This window comes from Ixodes scapularis, unplaced genomic scaffold (assembly GCF_016920785.2).
Source record: "Ixodes scapularis isolate PalLabHiFi unplaced genomic scaffold, ASM1692078v2 PGA_scaffold0__279_contigs__length_252992795, whole genome shotgun sequence".
Classification (NCBI taxonomy): Eukaryota; Metazoa; Arthropoda; class Arachnida; order Ixodida; family Ixodidae; genus Ixodes; species Ixodes scapularis.
Window position 1 is genome coordinate 37,440,324 of NW_024609835.1, and position 15,759 is coordinate 37,456,082.

The window sequence follows — 15,759 nt, forward strand, 5'->3', positions numbered from 1 at the left end:
CTTTGTGATGTAGTAGTATGCTCTCTCTTCAAAAGTGTATTGTTGCTTTGCATGTTTTGCGGGGAGATTGTGCACAGGAGTGGCCAGTTCAAAATCTGGGTGAGGCTGAGACCCGACACTTGGTCACTGAAATATCAGGTATAATTTGAAAAGATGTGGCAGAATTAAAAAATAATCGAGTTTGAAAGTGGGCAAGTCGGTCTGTATCAATAACAAGAAATTAGCGCAAAAAAAAAAAAGCTATAACAAGTAGACGAAGGGGACTAACACAGCACTGACTGACGACTTCATTTTCTTTCTCATCCTCAGTAGATAGAAGCAATGAAGTGGGAGAGGAAAGAAAAACAGATTCTTAGCAGGACACTTCTTTAGTCAACCATTCGAAAATGTAAAAACCAGATGTTCCAGAATACCTAACAAACTTAAAAATTGAAGGAACTAAAACTCAACTTTCGCACATACATTCCCATTCTACGAATGAATTCAAACTCTTCATTGCACATCGTAACTGACACTGCACGAACGCAAACATCTATGCCTCATGAATTTCTTAACCAATTTTTGGAGTGTCTTCTGTGTTGCCAAGATTTCAGTGTGTTCAAACAAGTGCACAAACACACATATTGCTATGAACCGCCAGGTGACCGAATAATGTGGACTTTAAAGACAGAGTATTCCCTAGTGTTGTCTTTATTTTTTGCCTACTTGCCCTTGTGTCTTTTTTCGGGCTTGTTTTTTTTTTTTTTCCTGTTAAAACTTAATCTACAGCTTTCATAACTCTGTTATAGATCAGTATCTTTATCGAAAATATATATACCTAAAAAAAAAAAAAAAAAAAAAACCTTTGGATGTTGTGTGTCAATAACAATAGGGCTGGAAGACGTCTTTGTCCCCTTGTTCTTTGAACATTTTGCCCTTTCGCATCTTAGAAGGAGCTCCAACGACCCATGCCTCGACTAAATTCTGACGCGATGAAAAATTATTCCTTTATAATGGGAAAGGTTTGATATAATTATCAGCTGTCGACGCCGGAGCTGGCTGAGAAGACTGGTAGCTCTCTGGCAATGTATATGTCAAAATTATTCTTTTTTTTTTTTTTTAGCTAGATTGTACCGTGAAAAACGAAAAACTGCTTATGAAATTAATGAAAATGCGGTCATGAGGAACTGACTTCTAGTTAGACTTGTGCCCGTTACCGTTATTCGAAAAAATGTAATGTATTACAATTGAAAATTACCGAGCCTCGCATGTAATAGATTAGCATTCCAAATTACTTTGGCTGAAAAGTAACGGATTACTTTACTTATGTTACTAATTTCTCATTAGTTTTTCCATGTGCTTGTAAGAAGACAACAAACTAATTTGATGTTTTCAAAAATGTTCTGCAATACTACAGCCAGTGACAGGTCAAGAACGAAGTGGAAGCTCCTTCCACCCCTTTCCATTTAAAGCGAACGGTGGAGAGGAGGTCGCCTCCTCTCCAGCGTTCGCTCTACTAAAGTGGAAAGGGGTGGGAGGAGCTTCTACTTCGTTTTTGACCTGTCACCGACTATACTTTCCATTTCTCATTCACCAGCATTATGGTAGTCCTTGTGAAAATAAAATATTGTGATTAAGAGAAAGAATGTAGGTACGCTCCGTTCAACTTTAAGCTGACAATACAGCGAAACCTGCTACCACACCCGCCCGCTATATCCGCTAGCTTATGGCGGCAGGAAATGATCCCCTGAATTCTGCAGACAAATCTAGCGGTGCGCATGCTCAGTGACAGTAGCAGAGCAGTGTCTACCTCCGTTAGGAGATCAAAAGAAGACAACTCCTACTCGGCGTTGTCGTCTTGATCTTTGTTTTTCGCATATTTGTATATGCCTTGCACGTCTTTCTAATGGTTTTAGTGACCGGTCGTACAAAAAATTGTGTTTTCGGTTATTTTTCTTTTCACAATGCTTTCTACTCTGTTGAACTGGCTATCTTAATGCTGTTGAATTGCCGGCTCATATTGATTCAGTTTTTGTATTATGTTCATTTTAAAGTAGCGAGTAATTAAAGCAGCCTGTTACCAATATTTGTTACAAAATTACATTACAAATTACTGCCGCAAAAAAGTAATGTGGCAGTTACATATTTATTTGAAAAAGAAACGGATTACTTCCCAAGTCCGCTTCTGTTCTATGGGCCGATGCATTAACTAACTCTTTCAGAGTTCAGTGTGCTTTTAAAGAGCCCCTGATTAAACAGTTGTTAAGACACGCGTGTCAAAAAACAAATTTTTCCGCGACAAAAAAAATAAATAAAAAAAAAAAGGAGCAATAATGACGTTGTGAGACCCGATTTAGTTGGTCGCTACCTCCTTTCCACTTGTTTTCTCGGTATTTCGGGAGCGTGGAGAAGAGCTAAATCGGCTTCGCATTCACGTTGAGGTGGAAGGAGCGAATGGCTATTTCGTTGAGGTCGAAAGAGCGAATGACCATTCCGTGACGTCATGGACATTGCACACAGAATTTAAAATAAATCTCACCGTCAATATTTCTAAATTTTTTCTCGCGTAAAATTGAGTTTTAGGCAGGCGTGTCCCATCCAAACATAAAAAAAAAAAACGTTTTTCTTTTTATGGCTGCTTTTAGTTTGTTCCAGGGCTAACACCCTAAGGGTGCTTGGCTAACACTCTTATAGGGTGTTCTAGCAACACTTCAGATGGCAGGCTCAGAGATAAAACGTACAGTAACGAAGTACACTACACGTGGCACCAAAACCATGACGAAGTACACTACACTTGACCTCCGCCTTAAATGACCAAGAATTGAAAGGCCACCATTTTGCCTGCGACTACCTCATTAAGGTTACAAAGATATTGCTTTTTTTTTTTGCCGATTTTGCATGAATCATTTTTTGAGGTTTATGGGCTATCTCGTTGTATAGACCAACTCAACTCGCTGACGTCATGCCACTGCAGTGGCGCTGCTGTCGCTACTGCGCATGCGCAGAGGCTTCAGTGCTCCCGATTTTGGTTTGTGCGCACGCGCAATGCTCACACCTGGTGTGGGCAAAGTGGGCTTGTTTGTAAACACTGCGTTGGTCTATACAGAAACAGTACAGGCAAAATTGTTCCACGCAACAACTAAAACACCTCTTGCTATGGAGCGGTTCCAAGTGGGTATGTTGTCGCTTTCCATCACCCCACCGCAGCACCTTTTGTACACCCTAATCATACTTAAAGAAGGTGTATTCGTATTGCGCGAAATAGGAGTGTGAAAAAGGCGTATCAATGGGTGTAAGTCGTCGGAGCACCCTCTACACCGTTAAGGGTGTAAACTAATATGGTCGCGCACTATAGTTACGCGCGCTTGTAACCATACTACACGTTTACACGATTCGTTGAAGAGAATTGTTTTGTATGCTTATTTGGGAGTATCGCGCTTTGGTTTTTGAGCAGCGTGTATTTCAGAGAAAATTTGGTCGAAATTGAATGCAAACTCCCTGTAAGGCATTCTTAATTTTGGCACACCTTTTGTGCGCTTCATAATACACTAATAGACAGTATGTTGTTGATCGGTTACGGGTCGAAACGAACGCGCAACCGGATTAAGACGATTGAAAAGCGTATAAAGAAAAAAAAAATTTGTTGGTATAGTTAGAGCTCCAAGTGGAGCTGTGAAGCTCAATTTGGAGCTCTAAGAGAATTCAAGTGGAAATATGGTACTGTTCGTGGTGTATAAACGGTAAAGCAAAAAAAGAAAAGACTGCGTTAGTAAACTTATTTTGTCGAATTCATTTTGTTTCTTTTTACCTCCTGCGAGCTACCGTGTGTACGCGCGCGGACTCTGCTCTCGTCTATACCCCCCTGGTCACGACATCCTTAAAAGTCAAACGCATTACTGCATGTCACCAGCTCCCCAAGCAAGCGAAAGGTCGAAATTATCCCACAAAGAAACGTTTCTCAACGCATGTCTGTCTTATGCCTAGGTATGGCAAGTCTCCTCGAAACGCCTATAGTCCCGTACTGCTACACTGACTGTCACCTTCACTCTCGGTAATGATGAATGACGGCGCGGAGTGCGCGGTCGTCTCCTGGGAGCGTTCCGTTAGAAAGCGACCCGTCCTGCGCCGATGACGCCCATTAACGTCTAAGGTGCTTGTCTTCCAAGTGGCTCCTTTCAACTTGCTTTTCACCCGTGTGGTTCCGATGAAGAAGTTACGATCATGACTACCCCGGGTCATCGCAGTAATCGTCACACCATGTCAGGTGAGACCCTGCCTGGCACTGATCACGCACATGAGGTCACAAATCGCAGCAGGCCCGCAGAGGGCGATGTATACATGAAAATAATTACCGATTGGCCCCTCTGTCCAGTGGTGTACTTAGGGGTGATTGTGCCCATGGCAACATGGCAAGTGGATGTTTTTTCGCGTCTCTGATGATGATGATGATTTTATGTAAAGCCCCGCGTTTCCACGAAAGTACTGGCTGTTTCATAGCACATTCATTCCATTGCATGCATTGCACTGAACACAGACGTAAGATATCAAACAGGACAAGCTGCTGTCAAACCACCACGTAATCCCTGTTTGCGCCCATATTTCGTAGGAAAATAAAAGTAGACTTTTAAAAACTTAATTAGTTCCATCTAAATTTGAACCACACTGAAAGAAAAAAAAAAAAAAAAAGAAAGAAAAAAAAGCAGTGGGCATGTAACAGTTTGATCAATCGCGAAGAAGCTATAGATAAAGTTACTTGCATAACACCAGCAGAAAAGTTCTCTCTAGATTTCCGGCATTCTAGTTCCCACCTTTGACCATTCACGGAAAAAAGAAACGATGCCGAAATCGCTGCTGTTGTTACGCCGGTTCTTGACAAAATACGTTATCATTTAGCGCAGGTGGTTCCGACTTAGCGAAAGATGGAAATTACAACCTTGCAGCGGTTCGCATACTGTTGTCTTCGGACAGCCAGTCTGTTTTCGCGGGCATAGGCAGTTTCGGATGCAGCCACCCCAGTTTCCCTCGATCGCCGCGGTCCGCGTACTGTTGTCTTCGAAGAGCCAATCTTTCCTCCCGGCCGGGTGTCGGCGATTTCGCGCAATCGGCGTCGTGGCTGGGCCCCGGACTTACGTTGTCGCGTATGGCCACGGCCGCTCGATTCCCTCCGTCCCCGCGGCGCGTCATTGGAAGCGTGCCAGAAGGCTTTCCAGCATCTGTTTCCCTCTTGTTAGAGGGAAAGTGAACGTAACGAGCGAACGAACAGAGGGAAAAAGCACTGTGGGAACCGCTCATCGGACTCACGAACCCAGTCCAAACCAAATCGCGACCGTCCAGACGAAAGACGATTGCATGCTCCAGGGTAATAAATTCTACCGCATTTCATATAAAACAAAAGTTAATAGCCTGCCCTCAGTTTATTCTCTTTCTAGAAGCAACTGAGCGCGATCACAAAGCCTCTCAGCGCCCTTAGTCCAATCCTAAATCAAGGGTTCCTCTTCAGCTACTCGCCGGCCCAACGCTAAACCCTTCCCCCCACCCCCACCGCACCCCCGTGCCACAGCCTAATATCGTAGCCTCTATAAAACAACGTGAGAGTATTTGTACGCAGGTTGGCGTTAGGCAGAACTTTGAAAATTGCGGCTTCCGCCCATTTTTGTTTCTTCAATATCGGAGTGATAATGACCGAATTTTTGTTGAAGATTGAACAGCTAAAATAGAAGTATTTCAGACAAAAAAGAAAGAGAGGTTAGTAACAACGAGCTGGTTGTCGAAGGAGAAAACACGCGCGTAAATTCCAAGTTTGAAACTTAATGTTTCGTACCGTAATTTCTTCGTGACTGAGCGCAAAAATGCTCACAAAATCGATTTCCCTGCTCAACATATTTGAGATATCGCCAGCTTCCTCCAAACAGAGGACATCAAACGTTACGGAAAACGCCCTCTTTCTTCCTCTAAAGAAAACACACCGCGGCTGCTGATTAACATGCAAAACTACGTATAGTCGGGTCGAGAAAACACTCCTGTTGCGAACGTCTAAACCGCAAACTGGTGTCACGCCCCTTCTAATACAGTGACCACAAATTGCCGCGTCCGTGCATGCGTCAGAGACGGTGCAAAGAGGGTGTGTCACTGCGCGCACGAACGTAAACCTGTACAAACATTTGCGCAAGCTTGTAGAGCTTGCGCAAGTGTTCGTACACTGTATAGGCTGTAGATTTCGCATGCTGCAGTGCGCTGTCGCTCCGTATGCGGTGCAGAAACCTTGCGACATGGGTGTGGACAGGCACGCGCAGTAGGCGCTTTTTAAAACGTTCAAGATCCTGCGCATGCCCAATGCTTTGCTGAACGTATACGTAAGCGGCTACTCCTGCGTTTCCGTTTCTGTGGCATCGTATCTACTGGAAGAGGACAGTCAAGTGACAGTTTGCAGCGGAATTCACGGCGCGCTATATAACAGTTATGAACCACATAGGTGTACGAATGTGCGTATCGTCAAATTAACGAAGAGAGAAACGTTTTTAAATTAGAACCTCGAGCTCAAAATGAGGACAGGCGCCGAAAATTGGAAGATTCATTCCACTACACTGCAGTGATACGATAGCATTAGTGCCGAGGAGCATGGGATGGTCGTCCCTGTAGCCGACACCTTGGCGATAACGACAATTTAGGCAGGCTCCAGCAAGCACAAGATTATGGCGCACACACGTCTTATTTTGCACTCTGCCAATCAGTAAAGGTGCTTCTGCAGTGATTTGTAGTCTGCAATGGATTTGTATGGAAACTCCGTTTGAAACTTCGGTGCTCCGTTCCAGAGGAGACGTGGCCAACACGGCATACGATCTCTATAAGGTGAAGCTGTATAAATCGCTAACAGATGACTTCTTACTGCCATCCCGGTGCAAAAACGTAGAAAAAGGTGCATGAATTGTGGCTGTGTAGATGGGCGTCATTTGTGGAGTCCGCAATTATATGCAAAGTGCTATGCTTTCTCTGTTCTCTGCATATTTCGGGGGTGGCTCGTTGCTCTCATCTCGTCGGCGGTGTCTACTGATTTCAGGCATTTTTTTCCCCTTCTCCCTTTTTGTCATTTTCTCTTTTGATTAATTTTGTCAAACTCCAGGGCCTGCCACGCAACGGAGGCCTTCAACGTCTTCTGGCCGCCCTCTCTCTCTCCAATTCGAAATAAACAAAATAAGCAAACATCTCTGTTACATCTAGAAGGTTGGGAACTGGTTGGGGGATTTCTGTTTTAACAAAAATAACAGAGTGAGAACTCCACTCTCTTCCACTGTTACATACAATCACAAAGGGTGGGCAGGTCATACCGATGCGAAAGGCAAACAAAAATGCTAATTTAGTTCGCTTGAGTGGCCCGTTTCTCTGTTACCTGACACTTTTCCGCGCCCAGCGAAAATCTACGAAGGTCATTGCATACACTCGCGCTGCTCCTCCCGGGAATTCTGTGGCGAAAGGCGTGTGATGTCGCCGGACGTCGAGCTTAAATTATACGTCCCATTTAGAGCGGCAACTAATCAAGACGGATGAGCCTTGAATGCTCAATGGCTCTCCGCATTGATCGGAGCGGAGCCCCTAATTATTGATTCGGCGGAGTGCGTTTATAGTTCTCTCAAGGGGACGGTTGGGCTGGCCCAGTGCGAGAGACGCGCTCTTGGCTTCCGTCGGCTCATATGGAAACTGCGCGGCCGAGGAATGGCGATCTCAGGATTGCCGTTGCGCTTTGAATAGGACACGGCGATGACGGTGATGTATTCGATAAAAACTGAGTAAGCTTTGACACAATCTGATATTTTGTCTCAACCACATGGGAGGATCGATGGCCGAGTATGTTAGCGCACCGAAGCTCGGAGCACGCGGAGGGAAAGCTAGCGATGCAGAACATGGCAGAGCACTGGGTTCCTGAGCTTTCTTCACCCTTGCCCGTTCCGATCTGGATGACCGTCGTACCGACGCGTGGTCGTGTATCACTAACGACTTTTAGTAGACCGTATTTTAGAGCGACGCCTTTCTAGCATGGGAGCTCGTGCCGTCCTTTCGAATCATGAATTGAGCAGGCGCCCGTTGGGCCCGATTTCTGTAGCGCACGATATCTATTCGCGATGAGAAGCTCGCTAGAGGCATCTGTTTCCCTCACTATGGGAAGTGCACGTCCTACCTAGTGTAAGCACGTCCTACCTTTTTATTTTTATGGTGCACATATTCTTTGCATTTCACGTGCTTGCACCAGCAGAGGAAGTTGAAGTGTCCTCACTCTGGGTTTCGAAAAAATTCCACCAGGCGGCGACAACTTCTCGCCGCGAGTACTAAAACTCTCTACTATTGCGTGATACACGCTAACTCACTAAATTTCTCACCTACAGCGTAAATCAGTGTCGCCACAACTCAAAGGCTGACCGACCGTACGCAGTCTAAAAACGAACTTGAATTCAATTCAATGTTTATTTGATGAGATGAAGAAATCGTTCCGTTATTCTGGAACCGGCTACTTTAAACTCGAGGAATGAACAGTATGAATGGTGTATGAAGAACAATTATAAAATGTCGACATAATAAAAAATGATTTGAAATATACAGATACTTCTAGAATTCATAAGAATACACAAAGGGGTTTTACATGATAAAGACATATGTACTGTAAATTACAATAATAAGACTAGTGATATACAAAAGTGAATTAACATCATACTAAACATCTAAGAATTAAAAAAAGTTTTTTTAGTTATATTATTTAATATATAGCCGCTATTTTAAAATGCTATTAAAAATCACGTAGCAAGGTTGATGCTCGCTTCTACATTTTTTAAAGTCATGCCAAAGGCCTAGAACTTTGGCCAAAGAAAAGGAGCTATTGTCCAGTATGCGGGCTTAGCCCAACCCGTAATCGACTTCGTCACCGATCGTATGTAGGGCAGTCCATAATGATGTTTTTAACATCTTCCACGGGATGGCCGCACGTGCAACTCGGTGTCTCCACCTGTCAGGTCCGGTAAAGTAAGCTACCAGTGTACTCAAGTCGGAGACGATAGTGAAGTATAGCTGTTTTCGAGGATGCTGTCGAGCCACGCGTCGTAGTACAGACTGTCACGCAGGCGATGAATGTATTTCTTGGCATCACGTTTTGTCGAAGGGGTCAGGTGGATACCCTTGCTTGAATCCGCTTTAGTGGCTATACTTCGTTCACCCTTAAAGGAGCTGTGCAACGATATTCAATTGAAATGTTTTTCACTTGACACGAGCTTACTGGCACACCTGGGACTCAAGGATACTCGCACGCAACGCCACTGGCCAAGAAACTCCTTTGTTGCGGTGTAATTTCAAGGACAAAAGCGATCATTTTCATTCAATCTCTCCTTCGCAAAATTTGGTGACGTACCGTGGGGATCGCAGTACACCCAAGTGACGATGTTTGAATGCGGTTCATAGATTGGTCCCGAGCATTGCGTGGGCACTCGACTTGGGCTCGGGATAATCGCTACCTCGGGTAGTGACCCGTGTCCAATCGCTGCAACGACGACAACAGCCGAGCCATAACAATGTCTGGAACTCAGCGCGTGTCCTGCGCTTTGCCAACCCCAGCGCGTGGCTATGATCAACACTGGCGGCATATAATCGGCTTCAGATCACGTGGCCGCTTGTACTAGCTGCGAGTTGAGGGGGTGAACGCTGCTCGTTTGTCTTTAATTTTTTTCTGGGACTTCTATTGCGTGGGGTGAAAAACGAACGCGTGTTTCATAAGTCATTAACGTTAGGGATCCGTTTTAAGCGGTATTTGCGCAAAGTACAAAAATTGTTGCATCGCTCCTTTAAAGGCCGACAACCAGACTCGAGATTCTGCAAGGCAGAAGATCCTCCTCACCATAGGGGAAAAGAAAACAGCTAACGGTAGACAGGTTAGGAGGGGGGAGAGGAGGAAGTGGAGGGGAAGTGGAAAGCGCGAACTGGTCGTCGGCCTTTAAGCTGAGACTGCAGCTAATAGCACAATCATGAGAGCTCGGGGTGACTGCATTGAAGCAGTCTTCCGGAGAACAAGAGGGATCGGTGGCTGAAGGGGTATTCACACGAGGGAGAAATCCCGGGGATTTCTCCCCGGCACGCGCATCCCACGACGAAAACGTCAGGCTTTGCGATGTGCAAAAGCCTCGCGTATTCATCTCGTGATGCGCGCGTGCCGGGGAGAAATCCCCGGGATTTCTCCCTCGTGTGAATACCCCTTGAGTGGACTAGCGCACACCAGATTGGGAGCACGTGGAGCAAAAGCTCGCTCTACAGAACCCACGGATCCTGTGTTCAATCCCCACCCCTGCCCGTTTCGATCTGGATGAGCATCGTCGTGCGGTCGTGTATCCCTACTGCGTGGTGCACGTTAAAGGCCCCAGGCTAGTGGTTGCGAATCATCGCCCATTTAGGCAGGCTAACTTGAGGCTTTATAACCATACACACACCCCAATTTTTTTAATAGTTATAATACTCCGTTTTACACTTAGTATGAAACGAGCATTCCCAGGATTTACATTACACTTTTCAAAGCGTAGCGCATACAAGCTTAGAAGCCTCGTCACTGTGGCATTGAACAGCAATACAGCGAACTAACGCCTAGAGGCTCAGGCTCCGCATCGGTGCCTGTCGTCAAATTCTTCCTTCACCAGCCGTCAAAAGGCCGCCATTAGCATGTACAGATGATACACACCTAGGTGATTATAGCTGTCGAAGTGGTCAGACTGAATTTTGGAAAGGGTCTCATTAAAATAAGCGAGTTCTTCACAAACTTGATACAGAAGAGAGTGATTTTCACCGAAATTGCTCATTGTCTTAATGGATTCTAAAGCGGTCTTCCCGTGAATTATACAACCATTCAGTTTCTCCTCTAAATTTAGCGGTTAATTATATGTCACGTGACACACCAATTCCCTAACCAATTCTCTGTAATGCATTTCATACATTATAAAATTTAAAAAGAAAAAGAAATCCCTGCCTTTTTTTTTTACGAATTAGCAGTGCGATAGCAACTTAAAAGTGCGCAAAGAGCGGCGTTATCAGCCGGCTTCGCTTGCGGTGCCAGCAGAGGGAAGAGGATTCGACGTCACTGGCGCTCTATGCGTGACTATAGTTTCGGTTGAAAGGTACAAGAGCGACATTTCTCGCCCCGTAGTGTCCACTACAATTATTTTTTTGTATAAAAAATTCTACACGGTTAGACCACATTGAAGTCAATCGTCGATTCTCCCAATGCATTATGCCACCAAAAATATGTATATTTTTTAAAGCGAATGAAAGGTTTTAGTCAAATTGATACATTTCGGCTCTTTTCTAGTTGTCGCTATGGTCACAAACTTGGCCCTGGGACAAAAGAAGACCAAAAAAGCAACCCTAATGCAAGTTTTTTTTTTCTCTTAATTTTAAGCAAATTCTAAACGAAAAAGCCCGTTGTACATTGAAAACACGGAACCCCACTTACGAACTCCCTGACTCTGCTTATTTCTCGCCTGAGGGTGGAGAGAACTGAGTTGGGTGAGCGGGCACTCATGGGTGATTTTTGCGGAGCCGTGCCAAACTAAGCGGGTGTATTTAATTAAAGGAAGCTTGCCAGCCTCAGGCTGAGGTTAGCCGGCTCAAAATAGATCGCTGGACCAGCAGGCTGCCGATCCCGGCACAAAGGCCCCATTCACGCTATAGCGTGAGTAGGACCTCGCATAACCCCCCCCCCCCCCCCCCCCCCCCCCGAAAAAAAAAAAAAGAAGAAGAGCAGAATTTAAATTTTAAAATGTATGTCCACACCATTAAAAGAATAAGAAAACAACAACACCAGCTTGATTATGCGTGCAAAGACCATAGATCAGAGAATCTGTCTCGCAGAGACCGCATACACCTATTTTTTATTATATTATATTTATATTTTTATTTTTTAAACTTTTAAACTTTTATACTTTTTTACTTAATTTTCTTATATAGCCTTAACGTCGTATAACGCTCGTTCATGTCGTTCGTTCATGACGTTCGTTCAGAACGCTCGTCCATGACGTTCGTTTCACGGCGTTCGTTCACAACACTCATTCATGACGCTCGTTCATGAGAATTTTCTCATAAAAAACGGCACACAAATTCTTCGCTAAAAAGAAAAAAAAAAAAAAAAAAAGAAACCTTCCTTAATATTTGCGATGCGCAAAAAAAAAAAAAGTGGTTTGCGTGAAATGTTTTGAAAATAGCATGAAACGACTTTCGCGTTTCCGATTTTCGTTCAATTTTCGAATGGTTTCTCGCCAGGGTGGAGAATAAAAATTCAATATGATTTAAGTCGGACCAGTTTTACTATAGTGATTTAAATGAAAGGTTTGCACCAAAATAACCCCGGAAGTATTTTTCTTTTTTTATTTACCGTTTGTCTATCGTTTGAGGCTTCCAATCTGCGATAATAATCTCTGGAGAAGGGGAACAGGGAAACAAAGTACAAACACAGCAGTGGAACGCTCTACCAACTGAGCAAACCAGGAGTTAGATGTCAGTAGACCAAACGAGTTTTAACAGCTGCCACCACTCTAACACCAGCAAGGATAAACGACTATTTTAAGGTTCTTATGACCATATTGGAAATAATGCAAAGGTGCAAGCATAGACGGAAAGTTCTAAATATCCTGAAGAGGGCCGGGGGGGGGGGGGGGGCATTACCATGTTACAAATGCGATTTCGTCTGGCAGATAATTACTCGAAATAAGTTATTATGCAGTGCAACATGGCAATAAGAAATCAAGCTCTAGATACAGGAGTAGCCGAATACGAGTACGCTTAATTTAGTTTTGTCATCTTGTCGGTTTTGGTTGCAAACATTACTTTGTGCATATTACTCCGATGTAGTACTAAAGTAGCAATTACTCTCGTTTTGTTTGTGATATTGCTGGAACAGTTTTAACATGCGTCATGCGAAGTTCCATTTTACTTCTTCGTGTCTCGAATATCGAAGTTGAGGGGCACGAAGACAGTGAGAGTATTAAAGACATGAAAGACAAAAAAAAAAAAAAAAAAAATTGTTAAAAACAAGAAGAACTCGAGGCTTGCTTGATGGTGGTTTGGCTATCCCCTAACAAATCACCTCGTCATTCCTCATAAAGTTGAGACAACACCCAAGTCGAGAGCTACCGTGGAGGTGCAGGCTGGCGCTCGGTAACCCGGCCAGGCGCCTCTGAGTCCGCGGTTGACGGTTGCTAAAGCTTCTTCGCCTTCTCGATCGCGTCTGGTGGCGTTTTCATATGTTGCCGCCTTTTTGCCGCCATAGAACAACACATCGCCGACAATATATAGATGTTCTTTCGCCTTTTATGTTCGTTTTTTTTAATGTGTTAGCATTAGAACGCTCGTTTTGACGAAAACCCTGGGGTGTATTTCGTTTGTGACTGCCGGGGAGAGAGGGAGAAGGAAAGAAAGAGGGTGACGCGTGCGTCGCTTTCATTGGTCCGAAACGCTGACGTCAGCACGCGTCAACCTCTCCCTCTCTCCCCGGCGCTGACAAACTGACAGACACCGCCGAGTTTTCTTCAAAACGAGCCCTTTCGTTTTTGGCAAAGTCACACGCACAGCCGGCGCTGAGCCCGAGAGGAGGAAGCGTCGTGCAACTCCTCCTGACAGCAAAGCCGTGGTGCTGAATGAGATGGCGTAATCAGAAAAGGCGAATGCTGGACAGAGATTGGAAGCGAGTCAGCGCTCGGCTTCGAGTCAAGTTTCAGCCGAACGTTGACGCAATCGTCGTGTCCAATCTGTGCCCAGCGTCGGCCTTCTTTAATGACGCCATCTCATCCAGTACTGTGGCTCCGTTATCTAGAAAGTATTGCGTCGCGGCGCGCGGGTATGCGGGCGTGTCCAGTTGCCGCCCTGCCGTCGTAGTGGTGCTTGGACTGTGATGTGTGTGTGCAGTTAAAACGATGAATGCGTGTGATATGAATGCGGTTCCTTCCACGAGTTATATGGATGTGGTTCTTTCCACCGAGTGACACGGAGGACCGTATCCAAGGGCGTCCACGTATACTCTGACAGGCAGAGTAGAGAAAAGAGGGCAAAGAAAAAATTACAGTAATATACATTGGTGTACTCTTTGGGAATACACTCTAAAAAAAGGGGTGTAAAAGGGTATCACCTTACACCCTTTTGTCCCATATAATACACCCCAAAACTTCAATTCGACGTACAGTGCCCTATAGTCGAACAGACGGCCCCAAATTTTACGAGGGACTTGATAGCCGTGTGGTACAACTTATTGAAATAGCTAATGTACATGTTACTGACTACAAGAAAAAAAAAAAATTGGGTTTTCTTGGCCCTACTGCAAAAACTCTGTGTTTTCTTTATGTGGTCTTTGATGCGTACTTTAGCTGTTTAATAAGTTATATCGCACCGTTATGAAGCCCATCATAAAATTTTGGGGCCGTCTGTTCGACTATAGGGCGCTCTACGTCGAATTGAAGTTTTGGGGTGTATTATATGGGACAAAAGGGTGTAAGGTGATACCGTTTTTTTAGAGTGTACGTTATCATGACCCTTAAAGGAGCTGTGCAACGATATTCAATTGGAATGTTTTTCTCTCTACACGAGCTTACTGGCACACCTGGGACTCAAGGATACTCACACGCAACGCCACTGGCCAAGAAACTCCTTTGTTGCGGTGTAATTTCAAGGACAAAAACGATCATTTTCATTCAATCTCTCCTTTGCAAAATTTGATGACGTAACTCGGGGATCGCAGTACACCCAAGTGACGATATTTGAATGAGGTTCATAGATTGGACCCGAGCATTGCGTGGGCACTCGACTTGGGCTCGTGACAATTGCTAGCTCGAGAAGCATTCGGGTAGTGACCCGTGTCCAATCGCTGCAACGACGACAACAGCCGAGCCATAACAATGTCTGGAACTCAGCGCGTGTCCTGCGCTTTGCCAACCCCAGCGCGTGGCTATGATCAACACTGGCGGCATATAATCGGCTCCAGATCACGTGGCCCCTTGTTTTGCCTGCGAGTTGAGGGGGTGAACGCTGCTCGTTTTTCTTTAATTTTTTTCTGGAACTTCTATTGCGCGGGGTGAAAAACGAACGTGTGTTTCATAGGTCATTAACGTTAGGGATCCGTTTTAAGCGGTATTTGCGCCAAGTACAAAAATTGTTGCATCACTCCTTTAAGAAAAGCCATACATGTCCCTTTCCGGTAAACGCTAACAGTGACCCCGTAACGAGGCCAAAAAGAGGCAGCGAGAAATAAAGGACGCAAAAGGGAAAGCCAAAAGAGGAAAGTGCAAAGGTCAGCGTAGGCGTTTCCTCAAAGGGGGCGTGTGCGGCGTTTCGAAAGGTCATGCTAACGCGCTCCCCAAAAATCCACCAGTAAATCTTCCCGTAATTTTTGTTTAATGTTTTTTCCTTACGAGCCGCCGGGACTATGCCTTAAGGCGCATTTGCCCCGCTTTCGTCAAAAAAAGGCATTTCGCTGCTGTCGCTGCAAGTGAGCGGGCGATTTTTTTTTTTTTCAGTCCTTTTGTTTGTTTTTTCTCTTTTTTCGCATTTCGCTGTTCATTTTGTTTGGCAAAGTATCTTCTGCCCTCTGGAAACGAATTTTCTTTTTTATTGCTTTTTTTTTTTTCGCCTGAAATTGAGCTTTTCAGCATTTCTCGTATATTAGTGTTTACGAAGTGTTGGCAGTTCCTTTTCTCGTTGCTCTTCCTTCTGATTCATGGGTGACACCTGTCGATTTGCGCATGCAGCCGCCATGGCGCACATATAAGGCGAGTG

At 44.7% G+C, this 15,759-nt stretch overlaps 1 protein-coding gene across 1 annotated transcript in view; it reads left to right on the forward strand.

The window, feature by feature from the left end:
- Window positions 1-4,187: 4,187 nt before the first annotated feature.
- Window positions 4,188-15,759, forward strand: part of LOC8035278 (methanethiol oxidase) — a 99,271-nt gene continuing 87,699 nt past the window's right edge. Inside the window, exon 1 of the mRNA XM_040222981.2 lies at window positions 4,188-4,243. Within this exon, the coding sequence (XP_040078915.2) occupies window positions 4,201-4,243 (43 nt within the window). The 5' untranslated portion in view covers window positions 4,188-4,200. The remainder of the gene's footprint in view (window positions 4,244-15,759) is intronic.